General features: G+C 39.5%; 1 protein-coding gene across 3 annotated transcripts in view; it reads left to right on the top strand.

Annotated features, from left to right (window-relative positions):
* LOC149846508 (uncharacterized) overlaps positions 1 to 19,243 on the top strand; it is a 43,460-nt gene extending 24,217 nt beyond the window's left edge. Inside the window, exons 19-26 of one of the 3 annotated variants that reach the window (XM_089998036.1) lie at positions 162 to 236; positions 317 to 493; positions 626 to 711; positions 10,710 to 10,764; positions 12,475 to 12,600; positions 13,672 to 13,785; positions 18,639 to 18,740; positions 18,940 to 19,243. In XM_089998036.1, the coding sequence (XP_089854162.1) occupies positions 162 to 236; positions 317 to 493; positions 626 to 711; positions 10,710 to 10,764; positions 12,475 to 12,600; positions 13,672 to 13,785; positions 18,639 to 18,740; positions 18,940 to 19,005 (801 nt within the window). In that variant the 3' untranslated portion in view covers positions 19,006 to 19,243. Of the gene's footprint in view, positions 1 to 161; positions 237 to 316; positions 494 to 625; positions 712 to 10,709; positions 10,765 to 12,474; positions 12,822 to 13,671; positions 13,786 to 18,638; positions 18,741 to 18,939 lie in introns of those variants that run through there. The other 2 variants (XM_089998038.1, XM_089998039.1) reach the window with 2 other exon arrangements.
* Positions 19,244 to 21,039: the final 1,796 nt, after the last annotated feature.

Here is a 21,039-nt window from a genome sequence, read left to right as displayed (position 1 = left end):
CATTTAGACTTACTCCCAGTTGCACCTGCACCGTATCTCTGGGCATTGTGGTTTATGTAGGTCATGGTCTTGGTCTTTTTTGTTATCAATAGACATTCTTTTAAGGTTCTGTGAAACCAATATTTTGCTGATGTCATATGTGTGTTTTCCTTTTAATGCAGATTAAAATACAGAACGACTTTGATCCTGTACTTTCACCTGAAAGTTCATTATTTGTTTTGAAGAGTAACAGGAAGGTATATTGCTCAGTTATTATTAAGAACCATGTATGATTCGAATGAAATCCCTTATTTGGTACATGATGTATCAAGTTTAGGTATCACAGCGTGAAATAATGAAGGTTCTTGATTCTGAGAAGCTCAGCAGCTCAGTTCAGAAGTTTGCAGATATATATTTGATGCCACCTAGGAAACGTCTGACTGAACAGCTTGCAGAAAGTGAGTTCATACGTGTCAGAATGTGTGAAGGCAGATTTGCACTATTAATACGGGAGGTTGATACTTCATTCTATCAACTTCAATTATCATTTCATTTCCAATGTTGTTACTATGTGTTGATTTCTTTCTTTTGTTTCATCATAAATAGTGAAAATTTGACTATGTGCTATCTTTTTGTGAGACTTTAGCCTATCAGGGAAGGTGACTATATTTTGCAGCCCAAAGTGGATTTTGACATCAGCGTTAGCACAGTCAGTGGTCTGTTAAAACTTGGGTGAGTTTGTGTCATGTATTAAACATCATTGATTCATCTATCGCTAGCTTACATGCTAATACAGTGTTTTTGGTCTGAAAGCTAAATCGGATTTGCAGGCAAACAGAAGCATGTGATTATCTATATCTAGCTTCACTGACATGTGTCTGTCAAGTTCATAGTTTTAGATTGTTTCTCTTTGCTCTAAAAAAACAAAACAAAAATAATGAGAAATATCACATAGAAATTAGAATGAAGTAATCCAGAAGGTATCATTAGAAATTATGTCCTTGCGGACCTTCTTCACATTTACTTCCTCTTATATACGCAGTTAGATTTTATGTTAATGTGATTTTCTGTGAATGGCTATCATCATGATATAGAAAGAAACAATAAGAAAGAAGGCCCCCTCCATGCTCCTCGAACCACCAAACCAGTGATAGGAAAAGTAAGGAAATTGCATTTTCATGTATGTGGGGTTCATGAAGCGCTAAGGCTTTATCTGTTAAGTCATGAGGTCTCGAGGGTATTTTTATCATTCTTCTTATGGGTGTTGCATTGCACGGCTCTGCTGTCATTTTTTTATTGTGTTATGTATTTTAGTCATAGTTACATGGCATTGTAAATTTTATTTGTTTTGTTCCCCTTTTTTAACTCAACCTTTTAGGACTTTCATATATAAACAAATCATAATGAGTTGGCCTCCCTCCATCGGCAGAATATTGGAGGTTACAGCTGAGGCTTCTTCTCCTTTTTCTTCTCGCTCAACTGAAGATGTTGCCTCGGTTTGCATGCCAGCAGAGATTGGGCATGATTTGCACTATTTTCTACATGGTGTTTCCTGTTGGATGTACTATAACCAATTTATGACTGCTATAATGCCTAGTATAGTTCATCAGATACTCAGGCACAGCAGATTGAGATCATTCTTGTTGTGAGTACTGTCAGAACTTAGATTACAAAATGATAGCATTGTTACAGTGAGCAGCACATACATCATTTTATGCATTGGAGATATATCACAATGGATGCCTTAGGAACAATAGTACGGAGCAGTGTTGTGAAAAGCTTGCTTTGAGGCCTAAAATGTGCGCCTCGAAGCGAGGCACAGCATGCTTTGCCTCAATGCACACATATAAAGCACATCAGGGTATGAGGCATGTGCCTCATGCTCCTCGAGGCATGCACCTCATGTATATAAGGTGGTCAAATGGGGTCAAAGGCACATTTGACCAACTTAATGTTATTAAAAAAACAAAAAAAAGTTTTTATAAAAAACATGAAAAGGAGAAGGGTTTAGGGCACTGTCTCCCCTCCACCTCTCTTCCACTGGTGAGATTTTCCAGTGAACGATGCATTTTTCAAGAATAAGAAAAATGAGTTTTTTCTTGTGTAATGCATGAGATAAACAACTCAAGTAAGACATAACCACATATATAAAAGTTTAAAATACATACCAAGTCAAGATCTCCCTTGAATCCAAGCCATACATCGATCACGATTTCTTCACGAAGCACGAATTCGAACCAAGGAGTCTCAAAACCCAAAGAGACAAAATGCCAAGAAAAATTTTCTTGGCTTTGATACCATGTGAGGAAATAAAGTGGAAAACAAACCATAATGTGCACAAGTACAAGTCCTGCAAGGGACAATACAAATGTCAAAGGCAATACACAAGTACACAAGTGCATACTGTTAAAATATGATTGTACATATATATAATTACATATATATATGTCTATGTGTCTATCTACATATATAAATACATATATTTATATATTTTCTTTGTAATACTCACTAGGGTAAAAATAGTCTTTTTACCTCCATTCACGCCATGTACATTTTTCCCTATTTATTTTTCTCTTTTCTTTTTCTTTTTCCTTTTACCTTGGAAATGCCACCCCTTGAGGGACGTTGGAAGGGCTCCAACATCCCTTAGGAGCCCTTCCAAGGGTTCTCTTTTTGTGCCTATAAATAAAGGGGTTCTCCCCCATTGTAAGTATGCTTCTTTGAAGCCCTCTTGAGTGAAATATATTTTTTCACTTCATTTTGTGCGTTTCTACCACTTTTGTGGTTTGTTATATTTTTGCCTATTAGTGGCTACTTGTGTATGTGTGTGTTTTGCTCTTGGAGATATCGCTTCCCTCATTTGGCACTTCATTACACATACAATGACTACAAAGAGCCTAAATGTGCACAAGCACAAGTCCACAAAGGAACAAAACACAAGCCAATCAATGGCAAATGCATAAGATCACAAGAGGCACCAATGAGCATACACAGACGAACACAAAAACATAAAAAATAATCCTTTATTGACATAAAAATTGCTTAGGAAAAACATTAGCAAAAATAGGGACAAGATGTCCCTTTTTATATACATCTCAAAAGGGGCCAAGGGAGCCCCTCACAATGACTTTATGGTCATTTAACCATAAGGCCCCTACATAAAAAGGGAATTACAAAAGAAAGGAAAAAATGAAGAAAATATAAAAAGACTGATGTGCCCCTAACGGGCACAGCTTGTTACATAAATGTAAGATGACAAAAATACCCTTAATGGGTATTACCTATTACAACCACTTAAAATATAAATATACATATTTTTATGTATATATGTATGTACATGCACATATATAAGTATATATAGCTAAACATATATACTTATATGTATAACTTAACAATGATACATTGTATCGGTATAATAATCGTACCTAATATGATTTACCACTTAAATCGTATCGGTTCCCCCACTGATACTACAATATATTGTATCATATCATATGATACAATACTGACAACATTGCCTAAAACTAACTTTTGGAGGGTACGAACAGTGACCTAACTAAAAAAGGAGCATGTGTATCTCGTGTCATCGTGACATGACACTTGTACATTTCACACACACAGTCAAACCAGTTTTACAGAGTCATTCATTAACTTAATCTATTTATTTTCATAATCTTATTTACTTATTTCCTATTCACTTGAGTTCTTTTTTTTTTAAATTTGTCATCAATTACATTAAATTTCAATTTAGTTTCATTATTTAATGTTTCTAGTTATGGTTATTAAGAATTGTTGTTTTATACATACATACAGACAAACACACACATACATCTATGTGTGTGTATGGTTGTGTCACATCTATTTATTTTTGAAAATTATTGTGGTGTACCAAGTGTATCCCCATTGTGTCCCGTTCTTGCATCTGTATGCATGTGACATTGTTTTGTCATTTTAAACTTTTATCACTATGGGTGTACCAAGTATGCTACACAAACAGAAAGTTGCAATGGTATAATAAGGTCTGGTTTTCCTTTTTTCATGAGTTCTTACTTCGTTTCCTCCTATCCATCAAAATTTCAACTTACATGCTCCGTTATCCAGAATTATTTTCAATAATATGCTTGGCCTGTTTTAAATTCTTTTATGGTATCCATTTACTGTTATTGGTACTCCTTTAGTATCTTTTCTTCACACAGAAGTTATCCAGCACAAGCAATTTCACCCATTTGATTTACATCTTTGTCAATGACGTCCCATTCAAAGCCAGAAAGTAGGTTTAGGAACTATTCTACATACCGATTTTCCCCTTTGATATCTTTTCTTGAGGAAATTTTATCAAGTATGTGCAACTTCATGCATTTGATTTACATCTTTATCAATGAATCTCATTCAAAGCCAGAACACAGTTTAGGAACTAATCTACAGAATGATGTCATCAATGTTAGTTAGGATCATGGATCCGACCCGCACCACATTCCAAGGATCCACCTCGGGATGCGTGGGCGGTGGCATGATTGTAATTTAACTTTATTACTTGTGTAATGTTATACCCTGTATAACACTTATAAATAAGAAAAGAAAAGGGAAAACCCTATTGCCGCCGACTCCTCTCTTCTCTCTCTTCTCTTTTTACCTCATCTCTAACCCTTGCAGGTTGACATTTCTGACATGGTATCAGAGCACAGGCGCAAAAATCAATCATCTAGAAGGCCTCTAAAGACCAGCATGTGCTGCTAAAGGACGTAGGTTTTATTTCTGTCCCTTTTTCCTTAATCAAATTTGCTTCTTTCCTCTTTTTCTTAATCCTCTTTCACGTCATTCCAGTTTCTTTTTTGATTCAGTCTGCCAAATCTCTGTTTTTCTTCCCAAAACATTTCTGTTCAATATTCTTCTGGTTCACACGTCACTATTCCTCTGTGTAACGTGTGTGTTAATATCATTTTCTGTGTAACGTGTATGCTGATATCATTTTCTGTGCAACGTGTGTGCTGATATTATTTTCAGCACACAACATTGTTGTTTTCCCCTCAATGCACTGTTAGTACAGTCGACATTCAATAATTTTCTGGCTCGCACACCACTATTCTTCTGTGTAACGTGTGTGCTGATATTATTTTCAGCACACAACATTGCTGTTTTTTTCCCTCAATACATTGTTGGTACAATTGGCATCTCATTCTTCATATAACCCATGGATTCCAAGTTGAACCCTAGTTTTCTTACTCACCTCATGACCCACAAGTTATCCCATGATAACTACTTACTTTGGAAACGTCAGATTGTGCCCTTTATTCGCAGTCATGGTCTTTATGGGCATCTAGATGGGCGATCACCCGCCCCACCTACACATATCATGCAAGAAATAACAGGTGAAGAGGGGAAGGTGAGTCAACTTCGAATCACCAATCCTTCTTATGACGTATGGGTACAACGGGATCAGACATTAGTTGCTTACATAACTTCCACACTTTCTGATCGTGTTTTACAAACTATTTCTGATGATCAATCTGCTGCCGAGTTGTGGAATGGACTAGCTCATTCCTTTTCTCAGGTTTCCGAATCTCGGACTTTACAACTCAAGTGGCAATTTCAATCCATGCGAAAAGGAAACAAATCCATTACAGAGTTCATGGGGGATGTCAGAGTGATTACAGATCAGTTAGCTGCAATTGGAAGTCCTGTATCAGATAAGGATATGGTACAACAGGTATTAGGTAGCCTTGGACCTGAATATCGCATGTTTTGCACGACACTCCAGGTTGTTTCAGTTCTTCCATGTTTTGATGATCTTCAATCTAAACTTTTGCAATATGAGGTCAGTTTAAATCAGGAACACACGTCAGATGATGCCCATCCTGTGATGATGGCACATACGCCTATTCAAACAGGAGTCTTATTTACTCCTCCTCGTCCCAATGGAACACCTATGAACAAAGGAGGATTACTACCTACACCAGGTGGAGGAGGTATTGGTTCAGGCAGTGTACCACGAGGGGGACGTGTTCCTACTTGTTTTATGTGCAACAAGTGGGGACATGTTAAAGCAAATTGCTGGTACAATCCTCAGAACCGGAACAAAACAGGGAGGTCAGATAGTAGGCCAGGGCAGAAGGCAACTCATAAGTTTGCACGCACCTCTCAGGGACAGGTTCTTCCACAGGACGTACAAAATATCCTTATGACTACTTTCAATCAGATGAACTTGCGCCAAAATGATGAAGGTATATGGTATATTGATTCAGGGGCAGCAACACATGTTACTTCTGATGCAGATAAATTTTCTCACTTGACTCCTTACACTGGAAATTGCACTATAGTCATAGGAGATGGATCTCACCACCCCATCTCTCACACTGGAAATGTCTCTCTTTCTTTGCCTGAATCTCAATTACCCTTGTCAAATGTCTTACTCACACCTGCTATTCAAAAGAATATTGTATCTGTGTCAAAATTAGTTGATGAAACAAATTCTTCCGTTGAATTTACTCTTTTTGTTTATCTTAAGGATCTTCACACCAAGAAGATGCTCGCTAAAGGTGACCGGCGCGGGAACATGTACGTCTCTGAATAATCTCATGTGCCTTTGAAGACGTCGTCTTCCGTAGCCGTGGCTTCTTCAGCTTCTTCCTTCCCAACATTTTTAAGTCGATCTACAGATCATAGTTCTTCATCTAGAGTCTTGAAACTTAATAAGTCAGACTTATGGCATCTTCGTTTGGGTCATTGTAGTCAAGTTTTTCTTGACAAGTTGTCTGCTAAAGGTTTAATACCCGCAGTCAGTTTAGAGTCAAAATGTCCAAGTTGTCACTTATGCAAAAGTCATGTACTTCCTTTTCATAGTATCAATAAAAGAGCAACAAAGCCTTTTGAGATTATATGCTCAGATGTTTGGGGTTCTGCGCCCACTGCCTCTCTTTCTGGATCTCGATACTATGTACTCTTTCTTGACTCTTACACTCGTTTTAGTTGGATTTACTTTATGAAAAACCAATATGAAGTTTTCAAGTTGTTCAAACAGTTTCATGCACTAGTCCAAAACCAATTCAATACCAATGTTGTATATTTCCAGTGTGATGGGGGGGGGGGAGAATACATATCCCATGATTTTAGTGAATATTTGAAGGAGCATGGCATTACATATAACATTTCTTGCCCTCATACCCCTCAACAAAATGGAGTAGCTGAGAGAAAACACAGGCATATTGTTGAGACAACCTTGAGCATGATGCACACTGTGGGTATTCCTTTCTCTCTTTGGACAGAGGCTTTCCATACAACTGTTTTCGTTATTAACAGGTTGCCCATGACCATCCTTGAAGATAATTCTCCATATTTTGTTCTTTATAATTGTCATCCATCATATGAAGAGCTACATCCTTTTGGTTGTGTATGTTATGTTCATATTGATCATTCATTGAGAAATAAGTTTCAAGACAGAGCTGTACAGTGCAAGTTTCTTGGGTATGCAGATGACTATAAGGGATACAAGTGTTATGATCCTCATATAGGCAAAATTCGGGTATCTAGAAATGTTGTTTTTGATGATGAAAACTTTGACACTCTGGGTTCATCTTCCATAGATACACAGGATAGTTATGATCCTTGGCTCAGTGGCTCACTTTTATATGACTTGTTGCCTTATAAGGATTCAGCTTTATCGACAGACAATGAACCCTATACTTTTGATGTGGAACCACATATGGAAGACATTCCTCCTACAACATCCTCAAGTTTTTCTGGTCTTGTTTATTCTCGTAGAGTTCATCCAGTTAATGATAAGACTCCTCTACGACATTCCACTCGGATTAGACACCCTATAGATCGATGGGTAAGTTATAACAATTTCTCTTTGGATTTTCAAACATTTCTAACTAGAGTGTCCAAGGAAACAAAACCCTCCTCCTTTCATGAGGTTGTTCATTCCCGTGCCTGGGTAGAGGCGATGAATGAGGAAATGGAAGCATTGCATGAATACAACACATGAGAAATTGTACCAAGGCCAGATAACAAGAATGTTGTAGGATCCAAATGGGTGTACAAGATCAAGCATAAATCGGATGGTAGTGTTGAGCGCTATAAGGCTTGTCTGGTTGCACGAGGCTTCACACAGCAGTATGGGCAGGACTACGATGAAACGTTCAATCCAGTAGTAAAATTGGGCACCGTCAGGATTATCATTGCATTGGCATTACAACATGGATGGTCACTCAGTCAACTTGATGTTAAAAATGCTTTTCTGCATGGTGAACTAAAGGAAGAAGTTTACATGGAGCAACCACCTGGTTATAGCATACATGATTCATCAAATTGGGTTTGTAAACTTCGACGCTCTCTTTATGGCCTGAAACATGCTTCTTGATCTTGGTTTGAAAGTTTTTCCACGGAAATCCAGCATCATGGGTTCACTAAAAGTGTTCTAGACCATTCATTGTTCATATTCAAAAGTGATTCAGCCATTGTTTGGGTGCTTATATATGTTGATGACATCATTATTACCGGGAGTGATGAGGATCACATATCTTGGGTTAAGTCTATGCTGATGGCTAAATTCAAGATGAAAGACTTGGGTCCCTTGCGATATTTTCTGGGTGTGGAAGTTGATAGTCGACATGAGACTATTACATTGAGCCAACATAAGTACACCATTGATATTTTACTTGCTACAGGGATGGAGAATTGTAAACCAATTAGCACACCTTGCCTTCTAAATCATAAGCTAAGTGCTAAAGAAGGCATTACTTATCATGATCCTACTTTGTATCGTCGAGTTGTAGGGATGTTACAATACTTAACATTCACTAGGCCTGACATAGCATACTCTGTCAATCAGGCTTCACAGTTTATGCATGCTCCTACAGATGTACATATGGAAGGAGTAAAAAGGATCCTTCGGTATTTAAAGGGTACAATTGGAGATGGCTTGATGTATACCAAGGACACAACTTATATGTCAGGGCATCAACTATTCACCTACACAGACGCGGATTGGGCTGGTGATCCTGACGAGCGCAAATCAGTTTCGGGGTATTGCATTCTTATCGGCAATAATATTGTAACATGGAGTAGCAAGAAGCAAAAGGCAGTGGCGCGATCTAGTACTGAAGCAGAGTATCGTGCAATGGCAGCAGGAACAACCGATGTTACATGGGTGAGACACCTACTGCAAGAATTACAAGAACCGATCTCGTCCTCTATGCTTCTTTGCGATAATCAGAGTGCTATTAATATTGCCTTCGATCCCATCCTTCATTGTCGCACGAAACATATCGAGATCGATCAACACTTTGTTAGACAAAAGGTGGAAGAAAAGGAAATTGAACCTGTATATGTTCGGTCAGATATGCAAGTTGCTAACATCTTTACCAAGGGATTATCCACTCATCACTTTTGGGCACTCAAAGACAAGTTGAGCATGATCAAAGACCATACTCAACTTGAGGGAGGCTGTTAGTTAGGATCATGGATCCGACCCGCACCACATTCCAAGGATCCACCTCGGGATGCGTGGGCGGTGGCATGTTTGTAATTTAACTTTATTACTTGTGTAATGTTATACTCTGTATAACACTTATAAATAAGAAAAGAAAAGGGAAAACCCTATTGCCGCCGACTCCTCTCTTCTCTCTCTTCTCTTTTTACCTCATCTCTAACCCTTGCATGTTGACATTTCTGACAATCAACCAGTTAAAAGTGTGCATTTACTCTGTTCTTCATCTGATCTCCTCATAAAGTGACTTTCAGAAGTTATGTAAAAAGATTCAAATGACTACTTCATGACTGGTCTAATCAATTTTTGAAGGAGCCTCTTTCTATGAATTTGGTCAAAACATGGGTGACATGGTCATGACACAGGTTTAGGAACTAATCTACAGAATGATTTCATCAACCAGTTAAAAATGTGCATTTACTCTGTTCTTCATCTGATCTCCTCATAAAGTAACTTGGGAAGTTATGTAAAAAGATTCAAATGACTACTTCACGACTAGTCTATTCAATTCTTGAAGGCACCTCTTAGTATGGATTTGGTCAAAACATGGGTGATGTGATCGTTTTCTTCTAGCATCTATAATTTTTTGGTTCATCATTAGGTTACAAGTTACAACCAATGGCTCTGATGCCATATTCATGCCAAGATCATTGAATATAGGAGATTATGTAAGAGAATAGAGCAAGAGAATAGGAAAAGGGAGAGGATAGATCCGTGCTGGTGCAGAAAGAATGTTGTCCCATCTCTTTACATTCTATAGTTTATAATGGGGAGAGAAAACAATGTAAATGCCAATTAGGAATGACAAGTAATGACAGAAAATTAAGCAACACAAATAATGAAAAGTCCCTAGATAACAAAATACATTTGACTTAAAGCATTTTGCACATGTTCTTGTCATAACTAATTGAATCGCTTGATCAAGCTAATTGCTGGCACCAAATATCATGGCAGGATCATCATGATTTAGTCTTGAATAGTTGAATGGCAGTCTCATACTGTATTGTTGAAGTAAATTTCGCCATCTTATCCTTATCTGCTCTGAATACTGCACCTTTTGAGTATAAGGATGCATGTGTGTGCGTGTGTGGTTATCTGGCTGTATTAGCTGTTTATGTTATAGGACCTTTTTGACATGCATTATATGATGAGGCAGTTTTGATCATCCCTTCAGTATAACCTGCATTATTATTTACCCTTGTGCGTATGTTTCTTATTCCTCTGATCTTATTTATGGTTTCAGGTACCAGGCTGTAGCATACATATCAGCATCTGCAACCATTTACCAAGATGACAAGGTTTGTCATTCAGTCATTACTATTTTCATTTCATCAATACTTTCTTCCAAAAGCAAATCAGCGTGTGCTGTCCCCTTCCTTTTTGGTCTTTCATTCTGAATCAAGTGTTGCTTAGCTCTTGAATCCCAAGACTACATTATTATGTTGCATCACTGTTCAGCATCAGGTATCATTTAGTAATGGTTAAGTTCTAAGTTTCTAACTCATCCATGTACTATTTTTGTGCTGCCTGTGAGAGAGAAATTTGTAGGTGTGTACCAGTTAAGGTGTCGGCACATTGTGCACTCTGGTCAACAATCTCTCTCAATCTGACACCATAGATGTCTTCAGCATGTTTTGTTTGCTATTGATCACACGTCAGATCTTTCTTTTTTTTAAGTAAAATCATAACTTTTAGAGCTGTGAAATTTTGGTACAATGTGAGCCATTGAGTTTTGTAGCCCTTAAAAAAATCCTTCTTGCACATTATAATCACACGATCCACAATTCATTTTTACTAAACAACCATATAAATCATATCTATTGGGTTCTTTTGAATATCCAATAATTTCATTGGATGGTCCAAGATGAGTGCACACTAAACCTGGTGCACCCCTAAAAACTTGTACATGTCTGTGTGTGTGTGTGTGTGTGTGTGTGTGTGTGTGTGTGTGTGTGTGTGTTCTTGTGCATATCCTTAATGACCATAACCCCAACCACTTCCGCAGACATAGTTCCTGTGTGTGTAATTTGTTATTTTCTTCCCCTCCAATTTTATTCTTTCGCTCAAGATTATTGCTTTGAAAAAGTAATTCATTGATGAGAACCCTAAAGAGCTTTATAGACCATGCACTTTTGAAAGGGTAATGCATTTGGTTAAACTGTTGAAATGCATTTAGTTAAACACATTTTGCAAGTTTTATCCATTTTGGTAAGTTTCTGTCATCTTGAATAGGGCTGGACAACGGGCTGGCTGGCTGGCCTGGCTAGTGGACGGGTTTGACCAGGCCATTGATGGGCAGGGTCAGGTCAAGCCCAACCCATTGACCAATCGGGTCAGACCTGGGTCTAATACATTTCCCATGGCCCGCCCATTTGGCCCATGGACCTAATTTGGGTCGGGCCGGGCCGGGTTACAAGTCACATCTTATATTCATGATATTTCACATTTATTTTCTTGAATGCATATGTTTTTTAGTAAAATTTTGAAAAATACAAAAAAAATTAGAGATCCAAGATGAATCCACTTTTTGAATTATATATATAAAGCCCACGGGCCAGCCTGTCACCCCGTTTTCTAATTCCATTCAAAATGTGCCCTTTCCAAAATCATTCCTCCAAAATGTCCAACCAAACACCCCTTAATATCAATGTTATGTGCTTAGCACGATGAAAGCCATTGATCCGTCTTTCAAAATGATCATTTCAAATCGATGAGATTCATACTTCTAGTTCTAAACCTGAGGTAAGGTGCCATATTGTTGATGGCTACTAAGGAATTTTACTTATCATGCTGCATGTCTCTCAAGTGCCAACTGCTAAACATTCTGAATAACCCTAATTCCTTAGGTGATTTTGGTACTTAAATGCTTTTTCAAGAAAAAGGTACTTAACCAGTTTATTGTTATGATGGCATGTATTTAAATATTTCAAGTGTGTATAGGATCAACTTTCTATTCACGTTATAATTTTTTTTCTCTGCGGCTTATACTCATTGTCTCCGCCCTACAGATTCTTATAGAGGTGGATGAATTTGAAGATGCAGCAACACCCTACCTTCAGATTAAGGGACTGAATAAAGCAGCAGTGGCAGCAGCAGCCTCTGCACTCAAAATTGATGGCTCATATACTACAAAGGTTTGCACCGTGCCATGACAGAGGTGTTGATAGCATAGTCACAAGTCTCATTATCAGGATTTTCTTGGCAAAAGAAAATCTGGCAATAGATTAACCGATTTGTTTTTCTTGGGAAAATATCAGTATATTTAACTATTATAATTATATAAGAAAATTGTAAAAATATAAAATATGTATAAAAATATAAATATCACATTAATAATGCGATAATATCGCAAAAAGAGCACTATTTCAAAACAGATGTTATTTTGAAAATATGATAAATATCTCATTCTTTTGGGATTCTATCGGTTTTTCAAATCTTGCCATGAGATTTTCAAAAAGCAGCCGATATATGTGACTGGTTGATAGTTGGTTTTAAATATGCGGAAGATGAAATCAAGCTCCGGAATTATTTCTGTTTGAACCAAAAGTAGCATGTACTTTATTTCCTGGACATAGACCATCATTGCACTGAATTAAATAAGTGCTTAAAAACCTGTTAAACCTTCAGTAAGTCTTAGTAGATTTGATGGTCTCTTGACTTGCTAAGGTTGAATATGTTTTGCTCAGTAATTGAGTTCTCTGGCTCCTCTTTGGCATTTCACATGAGGGGCTTTATTCATTTTGCTTTAGTACTTCTTGGTTCTAAAAAGTTTGGTAGAGGAAAATTGACTTCATTGATGAAGATTTGGACCAACTTGGTTGTTTGACTGTGTCAGCTGTCTTAACTTTTGTCTGTTTTTCATATGCAACTCTTTAGCATAAAGTTAGCTCAATCCTCAAGTGGGATGAAATCTCAATCCTCTATCTGCTGCAAGCCTTAATAATATGTTGTCTAAAAGCAATGACTGGCAAAACAGGGTGGATGTATCTTTATTTGCCTTCTACCTTAAGACCCAGATGCGCTCACTTATATACTGAGTGTTTTTTGGCATCAACATCCTTAACCAGAAGGGAATGTTCTCTGACATTATTGACAGGTGTTCTCCAAGGCTGGTTTATATCTACATGTGCATTCATAAAATTGGTTTTGCTTGCTTAGTTGGGAAGACATCCATATAATTGATCTTGATGCATTCTGCATTGCAGAATTATCTACAAATTATTTGGGAGAGCAATGGTGCAAGCGAAAAGTGTTCAATAGGCATTCGTGGGCATCCAGCCGCAAGATTGCAGAAACTTTTGCAACGCATTCAATCTCAAGTATGTTTTCTATTCCTTCTGATTATGAGCTTTTGTCTACAATTTGTAATAATTTGTATGTGCTAAGCAATCAGAGAAGCAGAAAAGCCATTTTGACTAGATCTAGCATGCATATTGTTGCGTGACATTAGGCTTGTCCCGGACTGAGCCTTTGGAATGAGGCATGTGCAGTGCCAACGGATCAGAGGATGTTGCCTTTGGAGATTTTGTTATGGACCTCTCGACTTGGAGTTTCCCACGCGTAGCGGTTGGACGCACGGGAATGCGTGTGGGTTAGGGCTAATTCCCCCAGGAATCACCTTAGGTGATTCTAACCGAGTATGGTGACTCGGGGCTAGGTGAGTGAATGCCTAGGTACCGACGAATGAGTCTGGGTGGTGCTCTTTGCTATGGTGTTCAATCATCAACTGGTCTTCGGACTGGGGGCCGCAAGGTCTTGTCCGTTCAGTGGCGGGGTTTTGATATATCGTGCGCATGGGGTCGCAAGACATTTCATGGCACGCAAGGCTAAGGCAAAGTTTGTGCCTCTTTCGAAAGTGATAGCTGATATGGGACGACTATGCACTAAGCTGCATGGACTACATGGAATACGCACTTGAAGATGCGCTTGATCAGCTTCCGCTAGGCAGTTGCGCACGAGGTGGTGCGCAGGGCCAATGAAAATGATTCAGCACATAGGAAAGTGTTGTGGCGTGACCTTTAATCGTTGGGTTGTTCAGACTGTGCAGTCTGGCGCGTTGCGGGTTTGCGAAAAATTCTATGCCCATGACAAATTGGTATCAAAGCAAGAAGGTGAAAAACGTGGCGGTTCGGAACACGCTCCCCCACCTAAGTTGGTGCCGTCCTCGACGCCAATTGTTCATGGTAGCCTTCTACAAGCTGTCGATGCTGAAACATGTTGTTGGCCTTCTCCCAGGTGACTTCACATTCTGGCAATCCCTTCCACTGCACTAAGTACTTTTTGACTTCCCCTAGATAGTTGTTGGAATGGTTGAGGATGACCTTTGACTCTCTGCCTAGTACACTGACTGTTGAGGGAGCCCGCTGCGGGATCAGAGTACATTGAGGCATACTCCATTGAGGATCTCCTTCATCTTCGTGGATCGACTTCAGGTTACATATGTGGAATACCGGATGCACTTAAAAGTTTGTTGGCAAGTCCAGTCGGTATGCCAAGTTTCCCACACGTTTGATAATGGTGAAGGGACCATCATACTTGCGAATAAGGCCTCAGTAGTGGCCTTGAAAGATAGTTGTGCAGTCAGAAAAGAGCTTGACCAACACTTTGTCTCCAACACGAAATTATGTTGGACGACGCTTTTCATCTGCCCATTTCTTCATGCGCTTGGTCACCTTGTTTAGGTATGCCTTCGCCAACTCTGTCTGATCTTGCCAGTTCCTGACGAACTGGTATGCATAAGGTGCTTTGCCACGTCCTCGCGCAGCAAGGGAGTGCGGAGTCTACGACTGTTATCCTGTTGCGAATTCAAATGGACTGTGGCCGGAGGACTCGCTCTTTTGAAGGTTATAGCAAAATTGAGCCGCATCAAGTAAATCAACCCAATCCCTTTAGTTGGCACTGACAAAGTGCCGCAGGTATTCCTCTAGCATACCGTTTATTCTCTCTGTTTGTCCATCGGTTTGGGGGTGAAAACCAGAGTTACCAGTCGAGGAAGCGGGAGCGAGAAGCGATACGGGAAGCGAGGCACTTTCAAAAATTTAGAAAGCGGGGAAGCGTGGGACCACTTAGAAGAAAATTCCGAACCGTCTCGGAAGCGAACCAGAAGCGACCTAGGAAGCGAGGGGGAAGCGAAAAAATGGAAAAAATGGGGAAGCGTGGGGGAAGCGCGCTTCCTATTTATGGGAAGCGCATTTCCCATAAAAGGGGGACGCACTTCCCATAAAAGGGAAACGCGCTTCCCAAAAAAGGGCGACACTTCCCCTCACGCTTCGAAAGCGCGACGTTTCGCGCTTTCGAAGCGCACTTCCCCTTTTGCCTAAGCGCTTCCGGTAACTCTAGTGAAAACTGGTGCTGAAATGCAAGTTTGTCCCCATTAAGCGAAACACTTCTCGCCAAAACTTGCCAGTGAAACGTTCATCACGATCGCTGACGATGCTCTCAGGAATTCCCCAATACTTAATTATGTTTCGCACAAACAACTTCGCAGTATCTGCAGCTGAGCAGGTGGCATGGGCAAGCACGAAGACAACATACTTCGAGAACCTATCCACAACCACGTAGATCAAACTACAGTCTTGTGCTTTCGGCAAGCTCACAATGAAATCCATGGTTATGCACTCTCACGAACGACTTGGCATAAGTAGGGGCTCCAGTAGTCCACCGGGTCTCTGATTGATGGGTTTGTCTTGTTGGCAAATCAAGCAAGTCCGCACATAAGCATCTACATCATCGCGCATCTGCGGCCAGTAGAATGCGCGTTCTAACAACGCTAAGGTCCTCTGTTGCTCCGGGTGACCCGCCCAGGTAGTATCGTGACATTCGTGCATCAAGCGCCTCCTCAATGTATCCTGCCGCGGAATATATAGACGGTCGCCCGCTGCGCGGAGCAAATCGTCCTCTAGCCAAAATCTCTATGTCTTTCCTTCCTTCACCAATGCGATCAATTGTTGAGTCATCAGGTCACTTTTTGAAACTTCTTGCACCTGTTCGAGAAGATTGTTCGTTGGTTAGCTTACACTGTCGTTCCAAGCGAGCAAAGCTGCGAGTTTCGCCTTCCGACTCAAGGTGTTGGCCACAACATTGGTCCTGCCTGACTTGTATTCGAAGGCCATATCGAATTCTGCCAAGAAATCCTGCCAGCGCGCTTGCCTTGGACTCAACTTCTTCTGAGTCTAAAAGTAGCTTGTCGCAATGTTGTCAGTGCGCACAACAAACTGCGACCCCAAAAGATAGTGCCTCCATGTGCGAAGACAGTGCACGACCGCCAACATCTTACGCTCGTGCACAGTGTATCGACGCACGTCGTTAAACTTTCTGCTTTCAAATGCGATAGGATGTCCTTCTTGGAGCAACACCCCACCAATAGCGAAGTCAGACACATCGGTCTGCACTTCAAACGGTTGCCGACATTCGAACAACTTCAGCACTGACTCCTCTGTCAGGGCATGCTTCAACCCATCAAAAGCCTTCTAGCAGGCATCAGACCATAGTCATGGTCTGTCTTTCTTCAACAGATCTGTGAGCGTTGCAGCGATCTGCGAGTATTCATTGATAAAGCATCAGTAATAATTTGCAAGCCCCAAGAAGGAACGTAACTCTGGAACCTTAGAGGGCGGCTCCCATGCTTGAATAGCCTCAATCTTCCTGTAGTCCATTTTGAGAGTGTCTCCTCTCACAATATGCCCAAGAAAATGGACTTCCTTTTGGCCGAATAGCCACTTTTGTCGCTTGACATACAACTTGTGGTCCTTCAGAGTCTGAAATACAATCTGAAGGTGCTGAACATGCTGCTCTATCGAGGACGACAATGGTTTGGGTGGGGGAGAATGTCCCGGACTGAGCCTTCAGAATGAGGCATGTGCAGTGCCAACAGATCAGAGGATGTTGCCTTTGGAGATTTTGTTATGGACCTCTCGACTTGGAGTTTCCCACGCGTAGTGGTTGGATGCACGGGGGTGCGTGTGGGTTAGGGCTAATTCTCTCAAGAATCACCTTAGGTGATTCCAACCAAGTATGGTGACTTGGGACTAGGCGAGTGAATGCCTAGGTGCCGGTGAATGAGTCTGGGTGGTGTTCTTTGCTATGGTGTTCAATCATCAACTAGTCTTCGGACTAGGAGCCGCAAGGTCTTGTCTCTTCAGTGGCGGGGTTTTGTTATGTCGTGCGCATGGGGTTGCAAGACACTTCATGACACGTAAGGCTAAGGTAAAGTTTGTGCCTCTTTCAAAAGTGATAGCTGATATGGGACGGCTATACACTAAGCGACATGGACTACATGAAATGCACACTTGAAGATGCGCTTGATCAACTTCCGCTAAGTAGTTGCGCACGAGGTGATGCGCAGAGCCAATGAAAATGATTCAGCACATAGGAAAGTGTTGTGGCGTGACCTTTGGTCGTTGGGCTGTTCAGACTGGCGCGTTGCGGGTTTGCGAAAAATTCTATGCCCGTGACAAGGCTACTTGTATTGGTTTAGAGAACATTTTGTATATCTTTTTAAATCACATATTTTCCCTTGATCTCTCATCCTTTGCTAGAGTATGTGGGAGCATGACAAGCCATCAAGAACATGGATAAGAATGTAGTAGGGTAATTTCATCATCGTGATAAATACTTGAGCAACATTGCAAGTGTAGAAAGATAGGCACATTGGAATCGCATTTTGGGCACTCTTCCACAGAGAGGGACTTGAAAATGTTAGACGATATTCCTATATTTGCATCATGGGGAAACATCAGATCATAAAGTGGAGCTAAACTCATCACACTATTGTTATTTTATAAAATAACTTACCTAAATTTGGGTGTTTACTTGGTGCCTGCATGAACTTATGCTTGTTATTTTGCCTGTTTCTTAGTCATTAGAGTACCTTCTTAACATAATTCATCGTTTTTATTTCTTTTAAGAGATCATTATCATTGTGCTTTTCAAAAGGGTGCTATAACGAGTTTCTGATTCCAACTTGCTAAGTTTTCTGCATTTCTGGGCTTGTTGCTCTATGAACACACACACACACAAACACGCTATATATATATATATATATATATATATATATATATATATATATATATATATATATATATATATATAGAGAGAGAGAGAGAGAGAGAGAGAGAGAGAGGTCTCCACTTTTCCGTTTGATTCCATTAGATTTATTCTCTTCTTTCACAAGGGCCAAAGAATCATGATCCAAGACATGCAAGCAATGGAGTTAATGTTTGAAGACATGCAATCAAGGATTAGGAGGCTTGAAAGGTGGCATGCAATAAACACGGTACTGCTCTGGCATATTCACACTATTTAAGTTGATTGATTTGCTAGTCTTCCAAAATCCAAGCGTGTAGCAGTGCTCCAAAAAGCTTTACTGCAAACAATCTTACTTCACAAACTCCCAGGATTACTGCTGATCATATTGTTTGTCTAATTTTCTTTTCTTCCAGTTTGCATCAATACTAATGTTCAACTTTCTTCAGGTTCTGTGGACGCTTTTTATGTCTGCACTTGTTGGGTACTCGTTGTACCAAAGAAGGCCCCACTGATGCTGCAGAATAATTCTGCTATCCAATTGGCACCTCATTCTTACACATCTAAGTCTTCAATAATCCCTGTAAATCAGTCAGTCAGCTTCCAATCTCCATGTACATAAGTCTTCAGCATCCTCTTCATTCTTTCATTGATTTTTCACATATCTGCCATTCAAGGCAATGTAGCTACATTTTTTCACTGTAAATCTCAATGAAATTTTTTGCATGATATTGGATCAAGAAAGAAAAGAAAAAATCTGCCTCTTTAAGTCTTTAAGGAAGCAATTGAGACTGATACATAGGGGGGGCTTCAAACATTGTAGGTTAGGGGGCGTTTGAATCCCCGTCTGCAGGATGCCGCCCCCTCCCCCCAACAGTGGCGAACAGACAGTCACGGATGCCAAAAAAACTTTTTTTTTAATGGTTCTTGGACAGAGCAGGATAGCGTGTCCTGAAACTTCTGCAGACGCGACCGGACAGGACCTGAGATATCTCCCCCATGTGAAAAATTTTGTGGGGCTCATCTGAGAAATAAACTATAATGGCCGTGGATGAGCGGCATTCTAGGACTCATAACCTGAACTGCAGTCTTAAAGGCACGTGGCGGCCTAGCTCCATCTCGGGATCAGGTTTTAGTGGTCGTCATATGGATGGTACGACTGTCAAGAGAGTCCAAACACCCAGTTTGTAGGAACATGTGCGTTTGATTGCTTTAGATTTCAGATCCTAGAATTGGATCTTTGCAGACATGGGATCTCATAGCGAGATTCTCAATATATAGCCTAATGAATCTTATTCCAGTTCGATAGTTACTTTTCATCCGAACCCGAGTCCAGCTGCAAATCTGATTAACCTAGTGACTACATCTGACCCATGTTCGACCCGAACCCCATCTGCATTGCTAGCTGAAAAAAGAGCTGATTGAAGAAAAAAAGAGAAAGCTGCCCAGTTTTCTGTTGTAACTCCTAAGTTGTCGACCATGAAAACCCTTTTAAATCTCTCTCTCATGACACCATACAAAGATCACAAATATGATGATACTTTCGCAAGTAATGTGAAGCCTTTGCGAAGAGTGCCTGCGAATTTTCTTGGATGCAATTCTCTTCAATGTGATCCACAAATATGCTCTAACATATGCATGTAAATTTTTGTAATTCACATGTTTGTTCAATCATATATAGTCTTTTTTATTTTTGTGATTCTTTCTAGAAAAAAAACTTAACCCTTTTTTCTCTTCTTTTATTGTGATTTTCATGAAGTTTTTTGCTCTATTATGGTGAGATGTTTTATGTATGTTTTTTTATGTTTTATTTAATATTTGGCATCATATTTATCTATTAGGATTTATTATGTTTAGGGTTATATATATATATTATTTATTTATTTGTTGGTATTGTAGATGATTTATATTTGTTTACTTGTCCTTTATGTAATATTCGATGGTTTTGTATTGAGATAATGTGGCTAGGGTTGACTGCGCACGAGCAGGTAATTAGTGTGATGAGTTAGAGTTTACTGTGCACAAGTATTAAATAGAGATTAGGGTTATTATAGGTACTTGGTTTTTAGAGTAATTGTATGAATATATATTAATGATTTTTTTTCGCATGTTATTTTCATTAGATGAATGACATGTGTAGTTAGTGTAGGCATTTAATGATAACCTCAAAAAGAATTAAAATACATTATTGTCTTGTCACTTTACTTGGAGATATATAGTGGTGTTAAAAAATTATAACTTTAAGGAATTTGTGGCTTTGATGTCTCATAAAACTGGATATGCGAAAGAGTTATCGACCCTTCGATATAGTTATTCTTCAAACATTGATAACCAATAAATGTGAATAGATATTTTTTTATGATGATGATAATATAAAAATAGATGTTATTTAGTGTCGATGTTTATTTAGTTATTCACAAAGAGAAAGTACACCATCTATTGAACTCAATCTTTTAGCAAACATTCAATTGTCTAAAACAGTAGGCGATGATGTTCTTAACATGCACGTGAAAGACATGTAGTTGCTCCAACCAATTAGAGATATTAGG

Source organism: Nuphar pumila, chromosome 2 (assembly GCF_984573655.1).
Source record: "Nuphar pumila chromosome 2, dmNupPumi1.hap1.1, whole genome shotgun sequence".
Lineage (NCBI taxonomy): Eukaryota > Viridiplantae > Streptophyta > Magnoliopsida > Nymphaeales > Nymphaeaceae > Nuphar > Nuphar pumila.
This window is presented reverse-complemented; position numbering and strand designations above follow the sequence as displayed.